We start from the raw sequence: 26,238 nt of genomic DNA, 5'->3' as shown, positions 1-26,238 counted from the left end.
CCCAGGTAAGTACTAACATATTCTACCCCCTAACCCTCCTTTAGGGTGCCTAACCCTAACCCCCCCCAAATGCCTAACCCTTATCCCCCCTCTAAGTGCCTAAACCTAACCCCACCTACCCTGTTGCCTAAAATTAAGTCCCCCGGGGGTTCGCCTAACTCTAACCTCCCCTGGGGGTGCCTAACCCTCCCTCCCCCTAGCTTAACCCTAACCTCCTGGGGGGGTGCCTAACCCTAAGTCACCCCCGGGAGCCCTAAACCTAACCCTCCCCCCAGCGGCTATCCGCAGTGGTGCCCGGCATCCCTTCGTTCGGGAAGGCCGGGCGCCGGTCATCTGGCGTCGGTAAAATGACAGGCGTCTAGATTTAGACTCCTGTCATTTAACCCTCGATGGGATTAAGCAGTCGGGAACCCGGCTGTCGGGACTAGGTCTGCCGGCTTCCCGACTGCATACCCTTTGGGCTGGTAACACACAGTGACATGATGGAAGGGGAGAGCAGGAGTATAATTTGGGCTGATGGCTCCTGATGTATGAGATACACCAGAGAGTGTGGAGAGGAGACTGGTCAGATCTCTGGGCTGGTAACACACAGTGACATGATGTGAGGGGGAGAGCAGGAGTATAATAGGGGCTGATGGCTCCTGATGTATGATATACACCAGAGAGTGTGGGGAGGAGACTGGTCAGATCTCTGGGCTGGTAACACACAGTGACATGATGTGAGGGGGAGAGCAGGAGTATATTAGGGGCTGATGGCTCCTGATGTATGAGATACACCAGACAGTGTGTGGAGGAGACTGGTCAGCTCTCTGAGATGGTAACACACAGTGACATGATGTGAGGGGGAGAGCAGGAGTATAATAGGGGCTGATGGCTCCTGATGTATGAGATACACTAGAGAGTGTGGGAAGGAGACTGGTCAGATCTCTGGGCTGGTAACACACAGTGACATGATGTGAGGGGGAGAGCAGGAGCATAATAGGGGCTAATGGCTCATGATGTATGAGATACACCAGACAGTGTGTGGAGGAGACTGGTCAGCTCTCTGGGATGGTAACACACAGTGACATGATGTGAGCGAGAGATCATGAGTATAATAGGGGCTGATGGCTCCTGATGTATGACATACACCAGAGAGTATGGGGATGAGACTGGTCAGATATCTGGGCTGGTAACACACAATGACATGATGTGAGGGGGAAAGCAGGAGTATAATAGGGGCTGATGTCTCCTGATGTATGAGATACACCAGAGAGTGTGGAGAGTAGACTGGTCAGATCTCTGGGCTAGTAACACACAGTGACATGATGTGAGGGGGAGAGCAGTATAATAGGGACTGACGGCTCCTGACTTCACACTGGGAAGATACATTCCTCTCATTAGTTTGTACTGACAGAGGAGAATGTAGCAGTGACTGAGAAAGTAGAATACAGTATGTGACTATTTTCTGTAATGTGTTTATTACTCACGTGTGCTGATATCTGTAGGTATTTCCTCCTCTGTAAACTGCTGATCACCCATAATATACTTTTCTTCTTCCACCTCTATATCCTCTGCCTTAATATCAGTCACATACGTCTCTTCTTCTCCCTCTATATCTTCTGCCTTCATATCAGTCACATACGTCTCTTCTTCTCCCTCTATATCTTCCGCCTTCATATCAGTCACATACGTCTCTTCTTCTCCCTCTGTATCTTCTGCCATAATATCAGTCACATACGTCTCTGATTCTCCCTCTCTATCTTCTGCCTTATTATCAGTCACATACGTCTCTTCTTCTCCCTCTATATCTTCCGCCTTCATATCAGTCACATACGTCTCTTCTTCTCCCTCTGTATCTTCTGCCATAATATCAGTCACATACGTCTCTGATTCTCCCTCTATATCTTCTGCCTTATTATCAGTCACATATGTCTTTTCTTCTCCATCTATATAATTTATCTTAATATTAATCAGATCTTCACCCTAAATCAGATAATAAAAAATTGCATAAAGTCTGATGTCATTATTTGAGAGTATACAGTATAATATCGGTGAATAAAACACACACAGCTGCTCTACAGATCATATAGTGACAGTCTCTATAGTATATTGGTGAGACCAAAAATCTCAGCTACCTGATGCTCAGGTGGAATCTTGTGATTCTTCTCTGTACAATCCTGAAAATAAAGAGGATGGGGACATCTCTCTGGGGTATTTCTGTTACTGGGTCCATCTGTAGGGGACAAACAGTGACTGAGTACATTGTATATATGTGATTATCAGATGATGTATATATATATAAGAGGCCCCCATACCTGCTCTCCCCTGTACAATAAATGACAGTCTCCTCTTACCCAGTAATGTGAGGGGCTGGTGCTTCTCCATCATCACGTCCTTGTATAGATCATTGTGTTCCTCTATATACTCCTCCTGCATGGAAACATAGACGGTGAAATCCTGACACCTTATAGGAACCTGACACACACAATGTTACATTCATCACCCAGACACATCCCCTGGTGTTACTGTATAGTGTCCCATTCCCAGCAGTCACCTCTCCCAGTCATCACCCAAACACATCCCCCGGTGTTACTGTATAATGTCCCATTCCAGCAGTCACCTCTCCAGTTAGCAGCTGCATGTTCTTGTTGGTGAGTTCCAGGATCTTCTGGTCATTGTGTCTCTCATGTGTCAGTGAGTGAGGTGGAGGCACCATGATGGGGGTCTGGGTCTTGCTGAGTCCTCCTGACACAGGGGGATGGCTGCTGGGTATCTCACACTCACCAGATGTCTTCTTCACTACTGTGTAATCCTGTTTATTGGGGGAGACAACAATGAGATGGTCAATTAAGCTCCACTTAAATGGGGGTGTTTATTCAGGTGATAACTTTGCATAATATACAAGAAGACTATTTCACAATAAAAAGTCTTGTAACAGTCTCCTATATATAGGAAAATGTAGAATATATAGTATCTCCTGTAGCTTTGACATCTGTGTGTCAGTGAAAAAAATTAAATAACATACTGCGAGCAATGTGCTAAATCCCAACTCCAGGGAGGATTGTGGGACTGATACTAATATCTGAGAGTGGCTAACTGCTGCTAGGGTATTACTATAGATATATGTGATGTTACTGTGACACTCCCAGATCCCTGTTACCTCCAGAGTAATGTCCCTGTATTATTACTATAGGTATAAGTGATGTCACGGTGACACTCCCAAAACCCCTCACCTTCCCAGTTATGTCCCTGTATTATTACTATAGATATAAGTGATGTGACTGTGACACTCCCAGATCCCCTCACCTCCACAGTCAAGTCCCTGTATTATTACTATAGATATAAGTGATGTCACTGTGACACTCCCAGATCCCCTCACCTCCCCAGTCATGTCCCTATATTATTACTATAGATATAAGTGATGTCACTGTGACACTCCCAAATCCCCTTACCTCCCCAGTCATGTCCCTGTATTATTACTATAGATATAAATGATGTCACTGTGACACTCCCAGATCCCCTCACCTCCCCAGTCATGTCCCTGTAATATTACTGTAGATATGTCATGTCACTGTGACACTCAAAGATCCTTTCACCTCCCCAGTCATGTCACTGCAATATTACTGTAGATATGTCATGTCACTGTGACACTCCCAGATCCCCTCACCTCCCCAGTCATGTCCCTGTATTATTACTACAGATATAAGTGATGTCACTGTGACACTCCCAGATCCCCTCACCTCCCCAGTCATGTCCCTGTAATATTACTATAGATATAAATGACGTCACTGTGACTCTCCCAGATCCTCTCACCTCCCCAGTCATGTCCCTGTAATATTACTGTAGATATGTCATGTCACTGTGACACTCCCAGATCCCCTCACCTCTCCAGTCATGTTCCAGTATTATTACTATAGATAGAAGTGATGTCACTGTGACACCCCCAGATCCTCTCACCTCCCCAGTCATGTCCCTGTATTATTACTATAGATATAAGTGATGTCACTGTGACACTCCCAGATCCCCTCACCTCCCCAGTCATGTCCCTGTAATATTACTGTAGATATGTCATGTCACTGTGACACTCCCAGATCCTTTCACCTCCCCAGTCATGTCCCTGTAATATTACTGTAGATATGTCATGTCACTGTGACACTCCCAGATCCCCTCACCTCCCCAGTCATGTTCCTGTATTATTACTATAGATAGAAGTGACGTCTGTGTGATAGCCCCAGGCCCTCTCACCTCCCCAGTTAGCACGTAGATGATCTCCAGGGTGAGCTGTAAGAGCCTTTCAGTACGGTGACTGCCGTTCTTGTCCATCCTCAGTGAATCAGTGAGAATACAGAACGTGTGATGTGTAATAAAACTCTGGTTCCTCAGAGAAGGACTTTCTAGAAAGAAATAGAATAAATATAACAGACATCACAGAGAACACATGTAACACAGTCAGACATGTAACATTGAGTGATCAGTAAGTCTCCCCTTCCCCCCCAGTCATAGAGCCCTGGTCAGTGTCTGTCAGAGGTTCCTGTGTACCAGCTCCATAAGACTCCTCAGGGGCTGTCATACAATGCTGTACTGCATAAGGTTACACCAATGCTCCTCTCCTGGCTGGGGGCCTTATTCCTCCAAGAGACATATATCAAAATCTCTTTGCGCCACTAGAAATAAGTTACATCGGTGTTAGGACACTGGCCCTTATTTTGTATCTGACATTGTCTCCTCACATACAGGAGTTAATATTACTCCACTTTTTATCACCTGCCTCACAGACTATTTATTCCTGCCCCTGACCATGCCCCCTGCTGGTCATTGATTGTTTTCCCTGGATTGTATTCCACGGCCTGAACTTGATATCCAGTCTATTGGACTTCAGCAAACTGCAGCTCCACTGCTGTCCATGAGTCTGTCTCATCTACTCTGCAGCTTTATACCTTTGCTTGTATCCATTCTGTATACCTCCAGCCCATAATCTGTGCAGCTAAAGCCAGCTGGGCCTCTGCAAGCTGTCCCTCCTATTGCTGCATGTTAATCTGCCTCATCGATTACAGAGTGCACCATTGTTTTTGTAATTTGCCTGGATTATGTTTTTGTTTCAATAACATTTTATATTTCACTATGCTCCTGACTACACACCTGTCATTATAAGTATCCAGTTACATAACATTTGTCACACCGGAGGGTTGGTTTGGGTTGGAACAGGTGTGGGAGGTTAAAGAAGAGATTTAAGAGATGTGGATGAACTTATGTGGCTTGAGCCACAACTTCCTCAAGTATAGATGTGAGGAGGTAGAGATACGGCAGTGGATGATGGGCCCGAAGGTGAGAACAGGAATAGAAAGTCTTTATTGAACACGAGGTTGCAATGGAACTGGACATAAAATACTGAAGGAATGGGCAGACTCGGATTGGGACCGATGATGCTGATTGAGAGCTGGATTGTTTTGAGACTGATGTTGATGAATTGAAGAACTTGATAGATTTGAATCCGATGTTGATGAACTTGATCGATTTTGGACCGATGTCGAAGAATTCGAAGAACTTAATTGATATGAGTCCGATATTAATGATTTGAAGAAGCGTCATTCCACACCAGTTTAACCTGGTGTGTCCACCACCCAACTCAGAATTTCCATAAAAATTTTTAGTTGACAGATAATGTAAAAAAAAAAACTATTTCTGCCAAATATCTCAACTGTCTGACTTTTCCAAAATATAGATTTTTCAATTTATTAAACTATTTACTAATGTCTATTTATTTATTCACTTTATTTGAAGTATCACAGGTGTTTATTAAGGAATCACCATGAAATTTGGACCTCTAAGGTAACTTTTTCTCAGAATCTAAAAAGCCAAACTAAATTACTTTATCTGTCTTACGTTTCGAGTTACAGGACAGATTAAAGATTTTGGAACAGAATTAAAAACACAAGGTTAAAGCAACATTAGATATCTCAATTTTATTTAGGTGCTTAAGAAAGGTTAACATTACTACCACAAAAAAAAAATCAGCATGGTACTCTGTTTTATAGTGGAGAGAAAAAAAGTATGAAATTGACATTTGATTACTGTTGTACAGCATCCATAATTAACATAAGAAACCTAGAAATGTAAAAACGTAAACATAACTGAAGCTGAGTCAACAATAACATTATTTTCCCCTTGTTTGGAACCTGTTGTAATGGTCACGTGTCAGCAGACAGTGTATATTGTCTTCCAGTAATTCCCAAAAAATGGGTATATCTAATGTTGATTTAACCTTGCATTTTTAATTCTGTTCCAAAATCTTGAAATTTTGTTGCAATTCGAAAAGTAAGGCAGATAAAGTAATTTGGTTACCTTAAGCCTCCAAATTTCATGGAGATTCCTTAATAAACAGCCATGATACTTGAAATAAACTGAATAAATAAGTCGCGATTAGTAATAGTTTAATAAATTGAAAAATCAATGTTTTGGAAATTAACGATTACATCCGCTCTGATGACATTTTTTTTTTTTTTTAATCTGAGAAGAGTGGCGGACAATTAATTTGTTTTGGGGGAACTGATATGGAATGACCCTTTATGAACCCCTCTCCCCTAAATAATAAAAATACAGCATATCAGTGAGTGCCAGCAGCTGTTTAATTCCCCCTCATACAACACTGTAGTCCTCTACCCCCTATATAATAATACCACATGTATAACTGTGTGCTGTTTTATTCCCCCTCATTTATCACCGAACAGTCCCCTCTCCCTTACATAATAATACCACATATCAGTGTGTGCTGGGAGCTGTGTTATTCTCCCTCATATATCACTGTACGGTTCCCTCTCTCCCCTATATAATAATAATACCACATATCAGTGTGTGCTGGGAGCTGTGTTATTCCCCCTCATATATCACTGTACAGTCCCCTCCCCCTATATAATAATAATATCACATATCAGTGTGTGCTGGGATCTGTGTTATTCCCCCTCATATACCACTGTACGGTCCCCTCCCCCTATATAATAATAATATCACAAATCAGTGTGTGCTGGGAGCTGTGCTATTCCCCCTCATATATCACTGTACAGTCCCCTCTCCCTTATATAAGAATACCACATATCAGTGTGTGCTGGGAGCTGTGTTATTCTCCTTCATATATCACTATACAGTCCCCTCCCCCTATATAATAATAATATCACATATCAGTGTGTGCTGGGATCTGTGTTATTGCCCCTCACATATCACTGTACAGTCCCCTCTCCCCTATATAATAATAATACCACATATCAGTGTGTGCTGGGATCTGTGTTATTCCCCCTCATATACCACTGTACGGTCCCCTCTCCCTTATATAATAATACCACATATCAGTGTGTGCTGGAAGCTGTGTTATTCCCCCTCATATATCACTGTACAGTCCCCTCTCCCCTATATAATGATAAAACCACATATCAGTGTGTGCTGGGAGCTGTGTTATTCATCCTCATATATCACTGTACAGTCCCCTCTCCCCTATATAATAATAATACCACATATCAGTGTGTGCTGGGAGCTGTGTTATTCCCCCTCATATATCACTGTACGGTCCCCTCTCCCCTATATAATAATACCACATATCAGTGTGTGCTGGGAGCTGTGTTATTCCCCCTCATATATCACTGTACATTCCCCTATCTCCTATATAATAATAATACCACATATCAGTGTGTGCTGGGAGCTGTGTTATCCCCCCTCATATATCACTGTACAGTCCCCTCTCCCCCTATATAATAATAATACCACATATCACTGTGTGCTCGGAGCTGTGTTATTCCCCATCATATATCACTGTACAGTCCCCTCCCCCTATATAATAATAATACCACATATCAGTGTGTGCTGGGAGCTGTGTTATTCCCCCTAATATATCACTCTACGGATCCCTCTCTCCCCTATATAATAATAATACCACATATCAGTGTGTGCTGGGAGCTGTGTTATTCCCCCTCATATATCACTGTACAGTCCCTTCTCCCCTATATAATAATAATACCACATATCAGTGTGTGCTGGGAGCTGTGTTATTCCCCCTCATATATCACTGTACAGTCCCCTCTCCATTATATATTAATAATAATACCACATATCAGTGTGTGCTGGGAGCTGTGTTATTGCCCCTCATATATCACTGTACAGTCCCCTCCCCCTATATAATAATAATATCACATATCAGTGTGTGCTGGGAGCTGTGTTATTCCCCCTCATATATCACTGTACAGTCCCCTCCCCCCTATATAATAATAATACCACATATCAGTGTGTGCTGGGAGCTGTGTTATTCCCCCTCATATATCACTGTACGGTCCCCTACCCCCTATATAATAATACCACATAGTGTGTGCTGGGAGCTGTGTTATTCCCCCTCATATATCACTGTACGGTCCCCTACCCCCTATATAATAATACCACATAGTGTGTGCTGGGAGCTGTGTTATTCCCCCTCATATATCACTGTACAGTCCCCTCTCCCCTATATAATAATAATAATACCACATATCAGTGTGTGCTGGGAGCTGTGTTATTCCCCCTCATATATCACTGTACAGTCCCCTCCCCCCTATATAATAATAATAATACCACATATCAGTGTGTGCTGGGAGCTGTGTTATCCCCCCTCATATATCACTGTACAGTCCCCTCTCCCCCTATATAATAATAATACCACATATCAGTGTGTGGTGGGAGCTGTGTTATTCCCCCTCATATATCACTGTACAGTCCCCTCTCCCCTATATAATAATAATATAATTAATATATACAGGAGACGTTACCTGGCTCTGGCTGTCAGGAATGTCTATAACAAAATGGCAGCTAAAGCCCCTGTGGCCCCGCCCCCTCTGCTCTGTGACTGGGAGACTATAACAATATGGCCGCCGGTCACCGTACATGAGGACACCATTAGACTATACTCATGTTACTCTAGTGATGAAGCTGTGAGCGGCAGTTGCCGGTGGCTTCTAGTTACAGGACGTCCTTCCTACTTTGTGCCGTCTGATTGGCTACTCGCTGCTGCCAATCACCGCACTGAGGGGAATGAGAGGAGGGCGGTCACTATGATACGGGGGCGGGGTAGATAGTAGCCATAACTACATGGAGATGAGGGGGCGGGGCTATGTAGAGGGGGCGTTTCTTTTATTTACTTCAACTTCCGGGTGACGCTTCCAGCAGGAGGAATAAGCAGCAGGTGATGGTATTTATTATTATTATACAGGGGAGCAGACTGCGGTGCCTCATTATTATCATACAGGTAGAGCAGACACCAGTGTTCTATATGATACAGGTGTGCCAAACCCTGGTTTTACGTTGATACGGCTGGAGCAACCTCTAGTGCTGCATTATATATATGCACAGGTAGTGCAGGTGCCAGTGATGGTATGATACAGGTGGAGCAGAACCTTTTGTTACTAATATACAGCTGGAGCAGACTCTGCATTATCTTTATATAAGTGGAGCAGACCCCAGTGTTGATGTAATACAGGTGGAGCAGAACCTTTTGTTACTGTAATAAAGCTGGAGCAGACTCTGGTGCTGCATTATGATGTATCAGGTGGAGCAGACGCCAGTGTTGGTTAGATACAGGTGAAACTAACTTATGTTACTAACATACAGCTGGAGCAAACTCTGGTGCTGCATTATCATAGTACAGGTGGAGCATACCCCAATGTTTGTATACTGCAGGTGGAGCAGAACTTTTTGTTACTAATAAAGAGCTGGAGCAGACTTTAGTGCTGCATTATCATTATAAAGGTGGAACATTCCCCAGTGTTGGTATTATACAGGTGGAGCAGATGCTTTTGTTACTAATATACAGCTGGAGCAGACCCTGGTGCTGCATCACCATTATACAGGTGGAGCAGACCCCAGAGTTGGTCTAATACAGGTGGAGTAGGCCTCAGTATTGGCATAATACGGGTGGAGCAGATCCTTTTGTTACTATAATACAGCTGGAGCAGACTCTGGTGCTGCATTATCATTACACATGTAGCAACTATAGAAGCAGGAAGTTCTCTCTATATTTTGGGGCACTCTCCCTACTAATAATATAATGTAACCTGTAATAGTGTCAGTAAGAAATGACCGAGGTGTTATACGTATAGCGCAATAAGTCAGGAAATACACAGAACGTCTAACCAGGGCCAATAACCCCTCAGCATTGACCAGCTGTGTGATGGGAGACGTATATAGTGATTATCTGTATCACTTATGGTCTAATAAATCTGTATAATAAAGCGTCAGTAACCACTTAAAGCGTCTGCGCATTTGATTTTAGGTGCCATATAGAACCTTTGGCCTTTTTTATATTTTGTGTATTATAGTGTAACCTATTTGTGTCTGGGAGTTTTTAATCACAGTAATAAACAGCTATAAGCAGCAGTGCTCCCACCCTTGGGAGGGGGGGGGGGAGAAGAGAGAGAGAGAAAACGAACTCACTGGACTACTTAAAGATTTTTATGGAAAAGGTAAAAAGTTTTTAATCCATATAGAGTCAGTCGTCGGCGTTTCGGCTCACAACAAGCCTTTGTCAAGACATCAATAAGAAATCCACCAACACTAACGAATAGTTGCTGTTCGTTAGTGTTGGTGGATTTATGTCTTGACAAAGGCTTGTTGTGAGCCGAAACGTCGACGACCGACTTTATATGGATTAAAAACTTTTTACCTTTTGCATAAAAATCTTTTAGTCTGGTGAGTGCTCTCCAAATATACTCTCAATATATCTGGGTGTCTCTGTGAGATGGACTTCCCTGAGATGTGGCACCCCAGCAGCTGAGGAAATTGGAGGCTTGTGAGTGCGGTTTCCTTGTTGAACTATATACAGTCAGGTGCATAAATATTGGGACATTGACAGAATTTTCAGATTTTGGCCTCTATTCACCACCACAATGGCTTTGAAATTAAACAAACAAGATGTGCTTTAACTGCAGACTTTCAGATTTCATTTGAGGGTAAGTACATCAAAATCAGGTGAACGGTGTAGGAATTACAACGGTTTCTATATGTGCTTCACACTTTTTAAGGGGCCAAAAGTAATGGGACTATCAACTCAAAAGCTATTTCATGGACAGTTGTGGGCTATTCCCTCATTATTTCATTATCAATTAAGCAGGTAAAAGGTCTGGAGTTGATTCTATGTGTGACATTTGCATTTGGAATCAGTTGCTGTCAACTCTCAATATGAGATCCAAAGAGCTGTCACTATCAGTGAAGCAAGCCATCATTAGGCTGAAAACTCAAAGCAAACCCATCAGAGAGATAGCAAAAACATTAGGTGTGGCCAAATCAACTGTTTGGAACATTCTTAAAAAGAAAGAACGCACCGGAGAGCTCAGCAACACCAAAAGACCCGGAAGACCACGGAAAACAACTGTGGTGGATGACAAAAGAATTATTTTCCTGGTGAAGAAAACCCCTTCACAACAGTTGGCCAAATCAAGAACACTCTCTAGGAGGTAGGTGTATATGTGTCAAAGTCAACAATCAAGAGAAGACTTCACAAGAGTGAATATAGAGGGTTCACCACAAGATGTAAACCATTGGTGAGCCTCAAAAACAGGAAGACCAGATTAGAGTTTGCCATACAACATTTAAAAAAGCCATTACAGTTCTGGAATAACATCCTATGGACAGATGAGACAAAGATCAACTTGTACCAGAGTGATGGGAAGAGAAGAGTATGGAGAAGGAAAGGAACTGCTCATGATCCAAAACATACCACCTCATCAGTGAAGCATGGTGATGGTAGTGTCATGGTGTGGGCATGTATGGCTGCCAATGGAACTGGTTCCCTTGTATTTATTGATGATGTGTCTGCTGACAAAAGCAGGAGAATGAATTCTGAAGTGTTTCGGGCAATATTATATGCTCATATTCAGTCAAATGCTTCAGAACTCAGATGGACAATGACCCGAAGCATACTGCAAAAGCAACCAAAGAGTTTTTTTAAGACTAAAAAGTGGAATGTTATGCAATGGCCAAGTCAATCCCCTGACCTGAATCCGATTGAGCATGCATTTCACTTGATGAAGACAAAACTGAAGGGAAAATGCCCCAAGAACAAGCAGGAACTGAAGACATATGCAGTAGAGGCCTGGCAGAGCATCACCAGGGATGAAACCCAGCGTCTGGTGATGTCTATGCGTTCCAGACTTCAGGCTGTAATTGCCTGCAAAGGATTTGCAACAAAGTATTAAAAAGTGAAAGTTAGATTTAGGATTGTTTTAGTTTGTCCCATTACTTTTGGCCCCTTAAAAAGTGGGACGCACATATAGAGACCGTTGTAATTCCTACACCGTTCACCTGATTTGGATGTAATTACCCTCAAATTAAATCTGAAAGTCTGCAGTTAAAGCACATCTTGTTTGTTTACTTTCAAAGCAATTGTGAATAGAGGCCAAAATATGAAAATTCTGTCAATGTCCCAATATTTATGCACCTGACTGTGTGTGTGTGTGTGTGTGTGTGTATATATATATATATATATATATATATATATTCTGTATGTATGTATATCTACATAGTGGTAGAAAAAAAAAAATCCAGCACAAGTTGCATTGTACTTCAGATCATGTGATTTATCTGATTATTTCCACTTGTGGCCAACACTATGTGGGGATGACCACACGTAATTTTAGAGAACGTATGGCCAACCATCGCTCCTCTATTCGGACTGCACTGTTGAATAATGATTCAGATAAACCGGTAGCCCGACATTTTGCCAAAGAGAGACTCTGTATCAAGTCTTAAGTGCATGCTAATAGATTATGTTCCTATTCTTCCTTGTGGTTATGACCGTGCCAAGACATTACGCCAACGTGAGGTTAGATAGATTTTTTTTTTAACTGGACACAGTGTCCCCACGGGGTTTAAATAGCGTTCCCGTTAGGCTATGTTTCAGCAGGGTGCCGCGCCCTGCCCTATTTCTCAAGGGCAGAAAGCACCCTGCCCTCCAGCGCGGCGCCCCGCTGATACAGCCAGCGGGTTCTGTCTCCACCCGTGGGTCACAGTGTCCCACGGGTGGTGAATCCGGCGGCGCAGTGGTCATCGCCGGTGAACGGACGTCGGGTGCATGCGCCCAGCATCCATTCACTGTGACTGTAGCGCTTGGGGGCTGCCCGCCATGTCCGTAAGTGCCGGGCACGCCCCAGGAGTGACGAAAAGGGGATGCGTCATAAAAACACATCCCGTTTACTTTGGCCACACCTTCGGCGCGCATAGAAGTGCCCTAACTGTTGGTCCGGTGCCCTGCCTGCTGCCAGACCTAGAGTGAGCACTATTAAACAAATCCAACCCATACAATATCTTCTTGCGCTAAATGGTTTCAGTATCATAATATTATCATGGACACACTATTCATGATACAGTGTCATTGGAGTTTTTCTGTATTTTTATGTTTTAGTGTTTTTTCGTTTCTCAGTATTTTTATTTTTTATTGAATTTTTTTCTTTTTTGTATTCTATATTTGCATATGTAAGTGTGGTGGGTAATATGTAAGTGTGGTGGGTAATAGTCCACTTGCAATGACTTCAGTATACTGTTTAGCTCATTTATTACCATGAGCTATGATGATGATTAATGTCATTACCATATATATGATTGCTGTTGTTATTTAGTTTCTGATTGGCCAGCTATGATGTAAATTTTTTGTTTGTTTTCTCAGTTATCACAGATTGCTTATGGTGCATACGGTCGTGTTCACTGATTTGGTTTAATGGCCACCTGGATCTTCCCCAGTCAGACTGATATTAGTCTGATTGTCTCGGGCCAGCGCACCCCGTGTTAGGACCTATCGATGGCCCATTTTTACTGAGACAGATGTATCTATAATGGCAGTCCTTGATCGCTTAACTCTGAATGATACATCTGTTCATACAGCAATGTGCAGCTCTGACTATGATTGAGTCCTTAATACGAGAGCCATGTATATGTATGACATTGGTCTGCAGCTGCTAATTTATCTATGCTGTGCCTGTGGAGGGGCGCATGAGCTGATGGTAACTCAGTGAGATATTACTACATGTGTGACATTCATCTCCATATGTGTGAGTTGTGAAACGATCTCTGAGGGAGGTGCGCTAAGTGACAGGAGCTTCGCTGACATTGGAGGGTCACCGTTATGTTTATGTTTTCCACCCTGGCGCCTCCCACCAGTTTGATTGGTGTGCGCTCTGGTGGGGGAGTGTACCTAAGTTGACACGAATGTGGTGCTCTCTGTGGAGCGCAGAGTGTTGAGCGCCATCTTGGATGTGGCATGGTAAAGTTAACTATGCCGATTTTTCTCTTTATTTGCAGATGCTATAACATTGCCCTTTAAGGATGTGTCTAAGCGCTGCTGTCTGCACTTGTCTGTTATAAGATTTTTTGATTAATTTTAACACATATGTGATTACAGTGCTAGTTCCTGTCTGAGCTAATTAAGGGGGAAGGGTCAGAGGTAGACTGTTATGGTATAGAGGGAAGGGTCAGAGGTATACTGTTATGGTATAGAGGGAAGGGTCAGAGGTATACTGTTATGGTATAGAGGGAAGGGTCAGAGGTAGACTGTTATGGTATAGAGGGAAGGGTCAGAGGTATACTGTTATGGTATAGAGGGAAGGGTCAGAGGTAGACTGTTATGGTATAGAGGGAAGGGTCAGAGGTAGACTGTTATGGTATAGAGGGAAGGGTCAGAGGTAGACTGTTATGGTATAGAGGGAAGGGTCAGAGGTATACTGTTATGGTATAGAGCGAAGGGTCAGAGGTATACTGTTATGGTATAGAGGGAAGGGTCAGAGGTAGACTGTTATGGTATAGAGGGAAGGGTCAGAGGTAGACTGTTATGGTATAGAGGGAAGGGTCAGAGGTAGACTGTTATGGTATAGAGGGAAGGGTCAGAGGTAGACTGTTATGGTATAGAGGGAAGGGTCAGAGGTAGACTGTTATGGTATAGAGGGAAGGGTCAGAGGTATACTGTTATGGTATAGAGCGAAGGGTCAGAGGTATACTGTTATGGTATAGAGGGAAGGGTCAGAGGTAGACTGTTATGGTATAGAGGGAAGGGTCAGAGGTAGACTGTTATGGTATAGAGGGAAGGGTCAGAGGTAGACTGTTATGGTATAGAGGGAAGGGTCAGAGGTAGACTGTTATGGTATAGAGGGAAGGGTCAGAGGTATACTGTTATGGTATAGAGCGAAGGGTCAGAGGTAGAGTGTTATGGTATAGAGGGAAGGGTCAGAGGTAGACTGTTATGGTATAGAGGGAAGGGTCAGAGGTAGACTGTTATGGTATAGAGGGAAGGGTCAGAGGTATACTGTTATGGTATAGAGGGAAGGGTCAGAGGTAGACTGTTATGGTATAGAGGGAAGGGTCAGAGGTAGACTGTTATGGTATAGAGGGAAGGGTCAGAGGTAGACTGTTTGCTATGTAAGGTGGCTCCCACACATCAGTGATCAGTGGTTGTGGAGAGACCTATGTGTACATGTCCTGAAGACGGTCCCAATGTGGATTGAAACGTCAACTTTTTATGTCTTAACAGATAAGTAATAAAGATGTGACTTTATTTACTACTACAATACCCAGTGAGTGCCCTCCTACTCTGCTGGTTTTGTACTTTGGATACCTATTTGGATCTTTGAGGAGCACCACATTGTTGGTCAAACTTTTTGCATTGAGTGCGGACATCAACAACTTTTATTATTTATTTATATATATATATATATATATATATATATATAATATATATTGTAATCAACTAGTGTTTAGTGTTAAGGGAAGTTTAATAGTGAAAATGTGGATGCGCTAGTGCGCGTGTCTCTGTGATGTGAATATGTATGGTGCTGCTGTCTAATAAGAGAGGTTTATTCTCCTCCCAAGTTGTGAAACTATAAAGAGAAATATTGACTGCGCACTCAAAGACTATTCAGAGCCAACAAGTCTTTTAAATATATAAAAACATGTTTTAATAAAACATAAATAATATAAAGAAACCTATAACATTTTATATAAACACAAACATGTAATATTTTTGTGCAATGAAGTTTTCCAGGAAACACAAAATAAATCAATTGTGATAAATAGTTAAAAAATTAGATATTATTAAAAATAAAGATATGATATACAACTAAACCTTGTCACCAGCATTCCATTGGTGGAGAACAATGTAGCTAATCTTGTGTAGCAGCGTTAATTGAAACATATGAAGAGTGATTATTCTGTTTCTAATAATTGAGCAACGTGTACCAATATGCAGTCAAAATATTTAAGCTTATATTGCAAGGTCTCAAACCATGGTAAGCCGAAAACACGTTGCTGCTGTTTGGCAGCAGAAATGAGCAGTTCACTCCACAGTACAGAAATCTGGTATACTCAATAATGTTATAGACACCGTATTGAATAACAAGCTTCCCGGTGAGACCGTAATTTATGTCGGAGCCAGATAATAGCGCCGTTCTGAACAGTGATTTGTCTCATATGCTGGACAAGCTGCAGGGACGTAGTCTGTATGCCACATGCACCGGATTGTGGCAGACTACTCCGTGAGACTCGGCAGACTAGATGGAGCCAGGTATGTATGATGTCCTGGAGGTGTGGCTATTTCATATAGTATGTGAGCCGCAGGGACGCTGATCTCTGAGCCGCAGATGGTTTGGAAGGTAGTGCCGGCCGGCTGTAGCGGTCTCAGTACTGATCTCAGGTTTGTGGTGTCCGCTTGTGGCTAAGGTGCTAATTCTGGTAAGGACCTTGAACGCTGATGCCTTATAGTGAAAGAGTTCTCTCTAGCTGATGGAGTCAAGCCGGTGACATAAGAAGTAGCTCAATGCGTTTCAGTGCACCTGGCACCTTCATCAGGAGCATATGCTAGATTCCTTCCTGTTGTTTATTAAATAGAGACAGAGGGAGGTCTCCATGCAATCAGGACAGGTGTTATGGATCCATCATTTGTGATATGTTGTTTAGAAAGTTCCTAAGAACCACTGATACTGACAATCCTCTAATTTTTGAATATTATTATAATAATAACATCATTTATTTAAACAATATAATGATATAATTATAATGATAATTTTAAATAATATAATATAATGATGACCAGCATTAGACTTGTTGGCAAAAAATAAATTCTATAAATCATAAAAATTTGTATTTAACAATAATGATCATTCGACAGTGTCTAGTACAAAAGCACATATGTAACTACATATATATTTATATTTCTAAAATTATTTGTACTCATAACATGCTTCTAATCATATTTTGTAATAAAATAAATACTTCAAGGCAGTGGACTACAGATATATAGACGAAGGAGGTATGCAATATAAGAAAAACATATAAAACATAAAAATAAACACTATACCATTTATTAATTAATATGAAACCATATTTGGCAAATAGTGTAAATCGACCTGGGTTTAGATGTAGTATAACAACCTTGTATATAAGGTGATTTAATAAATTTATATACTATCATCTTTGAGTAATGATTCCCCAATGAAGGTTAAATATGAATGGATAAACCGATCTCATTCTAAAAAACAGAAAAGGGGAGAAAAAGGGGTAGGGAGGGAGGATGGGAGGGGGGGGGGCAGAAAACTGGGATCTGATATAAGCTAGATACGAGGGTCAGAAATCCTTTGGGTCAATGATTCGTGTGATATGTAGCGTCCCCGCTAGGCTGTTTTAGCGGGGCGCGGCGCCCTGCCCTCCAGAAGGAGGGCAAAAAGCGCCCTGCCCTCACAGCCTGCGGGTGCCGTCTTCACCCGCGGGACGCAGTGTCCCGCGGGTGGAGAAATGTGCGGTGACCCGGTCACCGCCGGAGAATAGACGCCGGGCGCATGCGCCCGGCATCTATTCTCCCTATCTGCAGCGCTTGGGGGCTGCCCGGCGTGTCCGTAAGTGCTGGGCATGCCCCCAAGTATGACGAAAAGGGGACGCGTCTTATATACACGCCCCCTTTTCATGGCCACGCCCCCCTTTCGGGCGCACAAAGTTCCCCTCTCTGTCTCTGGCGCCCTGCCTGCCGCCAGAGCTAGAGTGAACACTAGATAGGTGAAAAATAGTGGATTACTAGCAGTAAGTGGTCAAAAGTAATAAACCATAATTAGGGGATTACAGACTAGCCCGGTAAATTTGGCTGCCTCAAGGGTCCATGAGTGCAGGGGAACCACCAGGACGAGCCTGCAGCACCCCACAAAGAATGATCTATGGAGGAAATTAATTAGAAATCTACATCCACTGTCTCATTGAGACCCTCTGGTTTCAAGGTATAAATTTTATGTATCCAGACGGCTTCTATGAGACATAATCAGGAGAATCTGTCTCCACCTCTTTCAGTTTTTTTTGTGCTAGGGGCTCCGATACAATGGTTACAACTTGTGTTAATAATCATTTACCTATTTCTCTCCTTCTGTCCCCACCCAGCCTCTGATGATTGCAGACACCAGAAGTGGACATAAGAACATTCCCACAGGTAAGATTGTCACTATATGTGATTTATTATTATTCCCGTCTTCCAGCCGTCTACTTGTACAGGATATCACACATTAATAAATAACGCAATAAAGAACATTACGTTATTAGTCTGGATCTTTTCTCCCTCACAAAGTCTGGCCTCTGGTTATACGGTAGACGAGGATGAAACAAGGGATCCGATTGCCAGGTTCCCTCACAGATGTGGCCCTTAGTACATCCCATACATCTTTAGCCAATTTAGATGCACATGTAGGTAACAATGTCCTCTTGCTTGGCAACAGCATACAGTAATACAATAATACAGATCAGTGGAAGATGGAGCATCAGATGTAATAACCCTGTAGTTATTAGGGAATAACAGGACACATGTATTACTAGTGGTGTTATATGGAGATGTGACTAAGGGCTGATTCTCAGTAATACAATAATACAGATCAGTGATAGATGGAGCATCAGATATAATAACCCTGTAGTTATTAGGGAATAACAGGACACATGTATTACTAGTGGTGTTAGATGGAGATGTGACTATGGTCTGATTCTCAGTAATACAATAATACAGATCAGTGGTAGATGGAGCATCAGATGTAATAACCCTGTAGTTAGTAGGGAATAACAGCACACATGTATTACTAGTGGTGTTAGATGGAGATGTGACTAAGGTCTGATTCTCAGTAATACAATAATACAGATCAGTGGTAGATGGAGCATCAGCTGTAATATCCCTGTAGTTATTAGGAATAACAGGACAAATGTATTACTAGTGGTGTTAGATGGAGATGTGACTAAGGGCTGATTCTCAGTAATACAATAATACAGATCAGTGGTAGATGGAGCATCAGCTGTAATAAACCTGTAGTTATTAGGGAATAACAGGACACGTGTATTACTAGTGGTGTTATATGGAGATGTGACTAAGGGCTGATTCTCAGTAATACAATAATACAGATCAGTGGTAGATGGAGCATCAGATGTAATATCCCTGTAGTTATTAGGGAATAACAGGACACATGTATTACTAGTGGTGTTAGATGGAGATGTGACTAAGGGCTGATTCTCAGTAATACAATAATACAGATCAGTGGTAGATGGAGCATCAGATGTAATAACCCTGTAGTTATTAGGGAATAACAGGACACATGTATTACTAGTGGTGTTAGATGGAGATGTGACTAAGGGTTGATTCTCAGTAATACAATAATACAGATCAGTGGTAGATGGAGCATCAGCTGTAATAACCCTGTAGTTATTAGGGAATAACAGGACACATGTATTACTAGTGGTGGTAGATGGAGATGTGACTAAGGGCTGATTCTCAGTAATACAATAATACAGATCAGTGGTAGATGGAGCATCAGCTGTAATACCCCTGTAGTTATTAGGGAATAACAGGACACATGTATTACTAGTGGTGTTAGTTGGGGATGTGACTAAGGTCTGATTCTCAGTAATACAATAATACAGATCAGTGGTAGATGGAGCATCAGATGTAATAACCCTGAAGTTATTAGGGAATAACAGGACACATGTATTACTAGTGGTGTTAGATGGAGATGTGACTATGGTCTGATTCTCAGTAATACAATAATACAGATCAGTGGTAGATGGAGCATCAGATGTAATAACCCTGTAGTTAGTAGGGAATAACAGGACACATGTATTACTAGTGGTGTTAGATGGAGATGTGACTATGGTCTGATTCTCAGTAATACAATAATACAGATCAGTGGTAGATGGAGCATCAGATGTAATAACCCTGTAGTTAGTAGGGAATAACAGGACACATGTATTACTAGTGGTGATAGATGGAGATGTGACTAAGGTCTGATTCTCAGTAATACAATAATACAGATCAGTGGTAGATGGAGCATCAGCTGTAATAAACCTGTAGTTATTAGGGAATAACAGGACACGTGTATTACTAGTGGTGTTATATGGAGATGTGACTAAGGGCTGATTCTCAGTAATACAATAATACAGATCAGTGGTAGATGGAGCATCAGCTGTAATAACCCTGTAGTTATTAGGGAATAACAGGACACATGTATTACTAGTGGTGTTATATGCAGATGTGACTAAGGGCTGATTCTCAGTAATACAATAATACAGATCAGTGGTAGATGGAGCATCAGCTGTAATAACCCTGTAGTTATTAGGGAATAACAGGACACGTGTATTACTAGTGGTGGTAGATGGAGATGTGACTAAGGGCTGATTCTCAGTAATACAATAATACAGATCAGTGGTAGATGGAGCATCAGCTGTAATACCCCTGTAGTTATTAGGGAATAACAGGACACATGTATTACTAGTGGTGTTAGTTGGGGATGTGACTAAGGTCTGATTCTCAGTAATACAATAATACAGATCAGTGGTAGATGGAGCATCAGATGTAATAACCCTGTAGTTAGTAGGGAATAACAGGACACATGTATTACTAGTGGTGTTAGATGGAGATGTGACTAAGGTCTGATTCTCAGTAATACAATAATACAGATCAGTGGTAGATGGAGCATCAGATGTAATAACCCTGTAGTTAGTAGGGAATAACAGGACACATGTATTACTAGTGGTGTTAGATGGAGATGTGACTAAGGGCTGATTCTCAGTAATACAATAATACAGATCAGTGGTAGATGGAGCATCAGCTGTAATATCCCTGTAGTTATTAGGAATAACAGGACACATGTATTACTAGTGGTGTTAGATGGAGATGTGACTAAGGGCTGATTCTCAGTAATACAATAATACAGATCAGTGGTAGATGGAGCATCAGATGTAATATCCCTGTAGTTATTAGGGAATAACAGGACACATGTATTACTAGTTGTGTTATATGGAGATGTGACTAAGGGCTGATTAACAGTAATACAATAATACAGATCAGTGGTAGATGGAGCATCAGCTGTAATATCCCTGTAGTTATTAGGGAATAACAGGGCACATGTATTACTAGTGGTGTTAGATGGAGATGTGACTAAGGACTGATTCTCAGTAATACAATAATACAGATCAGTGGTAGATGGAGCATCAGCTGTAATATCCCTGTAGTTATTAGGAATAACAGGACACATGTATTACTAGTGGTGTTAGATGGAGATGTGACTAAGGGCTGATTCTCAGTAATACAATAATACAGATCAGTGGTAGATGGAGCATCAGATGTAATATCCCTGTAGTTATTAGGGAATAACAGGACACATGTATTACTAGTTGTGTTATATGGAGATGTGACTAAGGGCTGATTAACAGTAATACAATAATACAGATCAGTGGTAGATGGAGCATCAGCTGTAATATCCCTGTAGTTATTAGGGAATAACAGGGCACATGTATTACTAGTGGTGTTAGATGGAGATGTGACTAAGGACTGATTCTCAGTAATACAATAATACAGATCAGTGGTAGATGGAGCATCAGCTGTAATATCCCTGTAGTTATTAGGAATAACAGGACACATGTATTACTAGTGGTGTTATATGGAGATGTGACTAAGGGCTGATTCTCAGTAATACAATAATACAGATCAGTGGTAGATGGAGCATCAGCTGTAATATCCCTGTAGTTATTATGGAATAACAGGACACATGTATTACTAGTGGTGTTAGATGGAGATGTGACTAAGGACTGATTCTCAGTAATACAATAATACAGATCAGTGGTAGATGGAGCATCAGATGTAATAACTCTGTAGTTATTAGGAATAACAGGACACATGTATTACTAGTGGTGTTAGATGGAGATGTGACTAAGGACTGATTCTCAGTAATACAATAATACAGATCAGTGGTAGATGGAGCATCAGCTGTAATAACCCTGTAGTTATTAGGGAATAACAGGACACATGTATTACTAGTGGTGTTAGATGGAGATGTGACTAAGGGCTGATTCTCAGTAATACAATAATACAGATCAGTGGTAGATGGAGCATCAGATGTAATAACCCAGTAGTTATTAGGGAATAACAGGGCACATGTATTACTAGTGGTGTTAGATGGAGATGTGACTAAGGACTGATTCTCAGTAATACAATAATACAGATCAGTGGTAGATGGAGCATCAGATGTAATAACCCTGTAGTTAGTAGGGAATAACAGGACACATGTATTACTAGTGGTGTTAGATGGAGATGTGACTATGGTCTGATTCTCAGTAATACAATAATACAGATCAGTGGTAGATGGAGCATCAGATGTAATAACCCTGTAGTTAGTAGGGAATAACAGGACACGTGTATTACTAGTGGTGTTAGATGGAGATGTGACTAAGGGCTGATTCTCAGTAATACAATAATACAGATCAGTGGTAGATGGAGCATCAGATGTAATATCCCTGTAGTTATTAGGGAATAACAGGACACATGTATTACTAGTGGTGTTAGATGGAGATGTGACTAAGGGCTGATTCTCAGTAATACAATAATACAGATCAGTGGTAGATGGAGCATCAGATGTAATATCCCTGTAGTTATTAGGGAATAACAGGACACATGTTTTACTAGTGGTGTTATATGGAGATGTGACTAAGGGCTGATTAACAGTAATACAATAATACAGATCAGTGGTAGATGGAGCATCAGCTGTAATATCCCTGTAGTTATTAGGGAATAACAGGGCACATGTATTACTAGTGGTGTTAGATGGAGATGTGACTAAGGACTGATTCTCAGTAATAAAATAATACAGATCAGTGGTAGATGGAGCATCAGCTGTAATATCCCTGTAGTTATTAGGAATAACAGGACACATGTATTACTAGTGGTGTTAGATGGAGATGTGACTAAGGGCTGATTCTCAGTAATACAATAATACAGTTCAGTGGTAGATGGAGCATCAGATGTAATATCCCTGTAGTTATTAGGGAATAACAGGACACATGTATTACTAGTTGTGTTATATGGAGATGTGACTAAGGGCTGATTAACAGTAATACAATAATACAGATCAGTGGTAGATGGAGCATCAGCTGTAATATCCCTGTAGTTATTAGGGAATAACAGGGCACATGTATTACTAGTGGTGTTAGATGGAGATGTGACTAAGGACTGATTCTCAGTAATACAATAATACAGATCAGTGGTAGATGGAGCATCAGCTGTAATATCCCTGTAGTTATTAGGAATAACAGGACACATGTATTACTAGTGGTGTTATATGGAGATGTGACTAAGGGCTGATTCTCAGTAATACAATAATACAGATCAGTGGTAGATGGAGCATCAGCTGTAATATCCCTGTAGTTAATATGGAATAACAGGACACATGTATTACTAGTGGTGTTAGATGGAGATGTGACTAAGGACTGATTCTCAGTAATACAATAATACAGATCAGTGGTAGATGGAGCATCAGATGTAATAACTCTGTAGTTATTAGGAATAACAGGACACATGTATTACTAGTGGTGTTAGATGGAGATGTGACTAAGGACTGATTCTCAGTAATACAATAATACAGATCAGTGGTAGATGGAGCATCAGCTGTAATAACCCTGTAGTTATTAGGGAATAACAGGACACATGTATTACTAGTGGTGTTAGATGGAGATGTGACTAAGGGCTGATTCTCAGTAATACAATAATACAGATCAGTGGTAGATGGAGCATCAGATGTAATAACCCAGTAGTTATTAGGGACTAACAGGGCACATGTATTACTAGTGGTGTTAGATGGAGATGTGACTAAGGACTGATTCTCAGTAATACAATAATACAGATCAGTGGTAGATGGAGCATCAGATGTAATAACCCTGTAGTTATTAGGAATAACAGGACACATGTATTACTAGTGGTGTTAGATGGAGATGTGACTAAGGGCTGATTCTCAGTAATACAATAATACAGATCAGTGGTAGATGGAGCATCAGATGTAATAACCCTGTAGTTATTAGGAAATAACAGGACACATGTATTACTAGTGGTGTTATATGGGGATGTGTCTAAGGGCTGATTCTCAGTAATACAATAATACAGATCAGTGGTAGATGGAGCATCAGCTGTAATAACCCTATAGTTATTAGGGAATAACAGGACACATGTATTACTAGTGGTGTTAGATGGAGATGTGACTAAGGTCTGATTCTCAGTAATACAATAATACAGATCAGTGGTAGATGGAGCATCAGCTGTAATAACCCTGTAGTTATTAGGGAATAACAGGCACATGTATTACTAGTGGTGTTAGATGGAGATGTGACTAAGGGCTGATTCTCAGTAATACAATAATACAGATCAGTGGTAGATGGAGCATCAGCTGTAATAACCCTGTAGTTATTAGGGAATAACAGGACACATGTATTACTAGTGGTGTTAGATGGAGATGTGACTAAGGACTGATTCTCAGTAATACAATAATACAGATCAGTGGTAGATGGAGCATCAGATGTAATAACTCTGTAGTTATTAGGAATAACAGGACACATGTATTACTAGTGGTGTTAGATGGAGATGTGACTAAGGACTGATTCTCAGTAATACAATAATACAGATCAGTGGTAGATGGAGCATCAGATGTAATAACCCTGTAGTTATTAGGGAATAACAGGACACATGTATTACTAGTGGTGTTAGATGGAGATGTGACTAAGGGCTGATTCTCAGTAATACAATAATACAGATCAGTGGTAGATGGAGCATCAGATGTAATAACCCAGTAGTTATTAGGGACTAACAGGGCACATGTATTACTAGTGGTGTTAGATGGAGATGTGACTAAGGGCTGATTCTCAGTAATACAATAATACAGATCAGTGGTAGATGGAGCATCAGCTGTAATAACCCTGTAGTTATTAGGGAATAACAGGACACATGTATTACTAGTGGTGTTAGATGGGGATGTGTCTAAGGGCTGATTCTCTATCACCATATTTCTTAGAGCTGATATAGAGTGATAAAAAGAAACTAACCTTTGTTGCAAAATATAACCCCTCACTTATCACTCGACCACCTACACACACACATACACCTATTGCCTCTTACAGTAACTACCTGAGTAAATAGAGGGTTTTTTTGTAATTTAAAACAACCTTTACCATGAGAGCTCTCAGATTTCAAACTACATCTTTCGGTGGTGCATGTTTAAATATGATCCCTGTTTTTTTAAGTGAGCTTATCTAGTGTATATGCTATATTAAAGACAAAGACAGGAGTGAAATGACTGGGAATACTATGGCTTTGATTCAAGTAGACGCAAAGGGGTGAGTTATCGCCACCAACTAACCTGCAACCTGCTCCACTCATGGCCCGATCTAGCCCCGCAACCATGGATATTTATATGTGTGTGGTGGCACCGTAAGTGTGGCATATAGCTGTACTTACTCGTGGATGCGACTGTCATGTCTAATTGGATCAACCCCTAAATCCAGGGGAGTGTCACAGTGACATCACTTTTATCTATAGTAATAATACAGGGACATGACTGGGGAGGTGAGGGGATCTGAGAGTGTCATTGTAACGTCACTTATATCTATAGTAATAATACAGGGACATGACTGGGGAGGTGAGGGGATCTGAGAGTGTCATTGTAACATCACTTATATCTGTAGTAATAATACATGACAGTACAACCAGGGGATGTGTCTGGGAGATGACTATATCATTGTGTGTGTCAGGTTCCTATAAGGTGTCAGGATGTCACTGTCTATGTCTCCATGCAGAAGAGGGAATATATAGAGGAACACAGGTCTGTACAAGGACACGATGATGGAGAATCACCTGCCCCTCACATCACTGGGTAAGAGGAGACTGTCATTTATTGTACAGGGTAGAGCAGGTTTGGGAGCCCTATATACACACATTAC

General features: G+C 41.4%; 2 protein-coding genes across 3 annotated transcripts in view; one reads left to right on the top strand and one right to left on the bottom strand.

Moving 5' to 3' along the window:
* The window catches only part of LOC148502641 (uncharacterized), a 164,646-nt gene that overhangs the window by 20,278 nt on the left and 118,130 nt on the right, over positions 1–26,238 (bottom strand). The window contains exons 1-6 of one of the 2 annotated variants that reach the window (XM_088449565.1): positions 8,766–8,799; positions 4,228–4,376; positions 2,603–2,794; positions 2,337–2,412; positions 2,118–2,215; positions 1,470–1,965 (exon numbers count right to left, since the gene is read on the bottom strand). The exons of the other annotated variant lie outside the window; for it this stretch is intronic. Of the exons in view, the coding sequence (XP_088305691.1) occupies positions 1,470–1,965; positions 2,118–2,215; positions 2,337–2,412; positions 2,603–2,794; positions 4,228–4,305 (940 nt within the window). The 5' untranslated portion in view covers positions 4,306–4,376; positions 8,766–8,799. Of the gene's footprint in view, positions 1–1,469; positions 1,966–2,117; positions 2,216–2,336; positions 2,413–2,602; positions 2,795–4,227; positions 4,377–8,765; positions 8,800–26,238 lie in introns of those variants that run through there. 2 annotated transcript variants of the gene reach the window in all.
* Positions 9,126–26,238, top strand: part of LOC148502642 (uncharacterized) — a 47,154-nt gene continuing 30,041 nt past the window's right edge. Inside the window, exons 1-2 of the mRNA XM_088449560.1 lie at positions 9,126–9,178; positions 18,391–18,439. Coding sequence (XP_088305686.1) covers positions 18,397–18,439 — 43 coding nt within the window. The 5' untranslated portion in view covers positions 9,126–9,178; positions 18,391–18,396. The remainder of the gene's footprint in view (positions 9,179–18,390; positions 18,440–26,238) is intronic.

The sequence above is a fragment of the Taudactylus pleione genome, unplaced genomic scaffold (genome assembly GCF_031769625.1).
Source record: "Taudactylus pleione unplaced genomic scaffold, aTauple2 ptg000488l, whole genome shotgun sequence".
Lineage (NCBI taxonomy): Eukaryota > Metazoa > Chordata > Amphibia > Anura > Myobatrachidae > Taudactylus > Taudactylus pleione.
The sequence above is the reverse complement of the archived record's forward strand: the minus strand, read 5'-3'. Positions and strand labels throughout refer to the sequence as shown.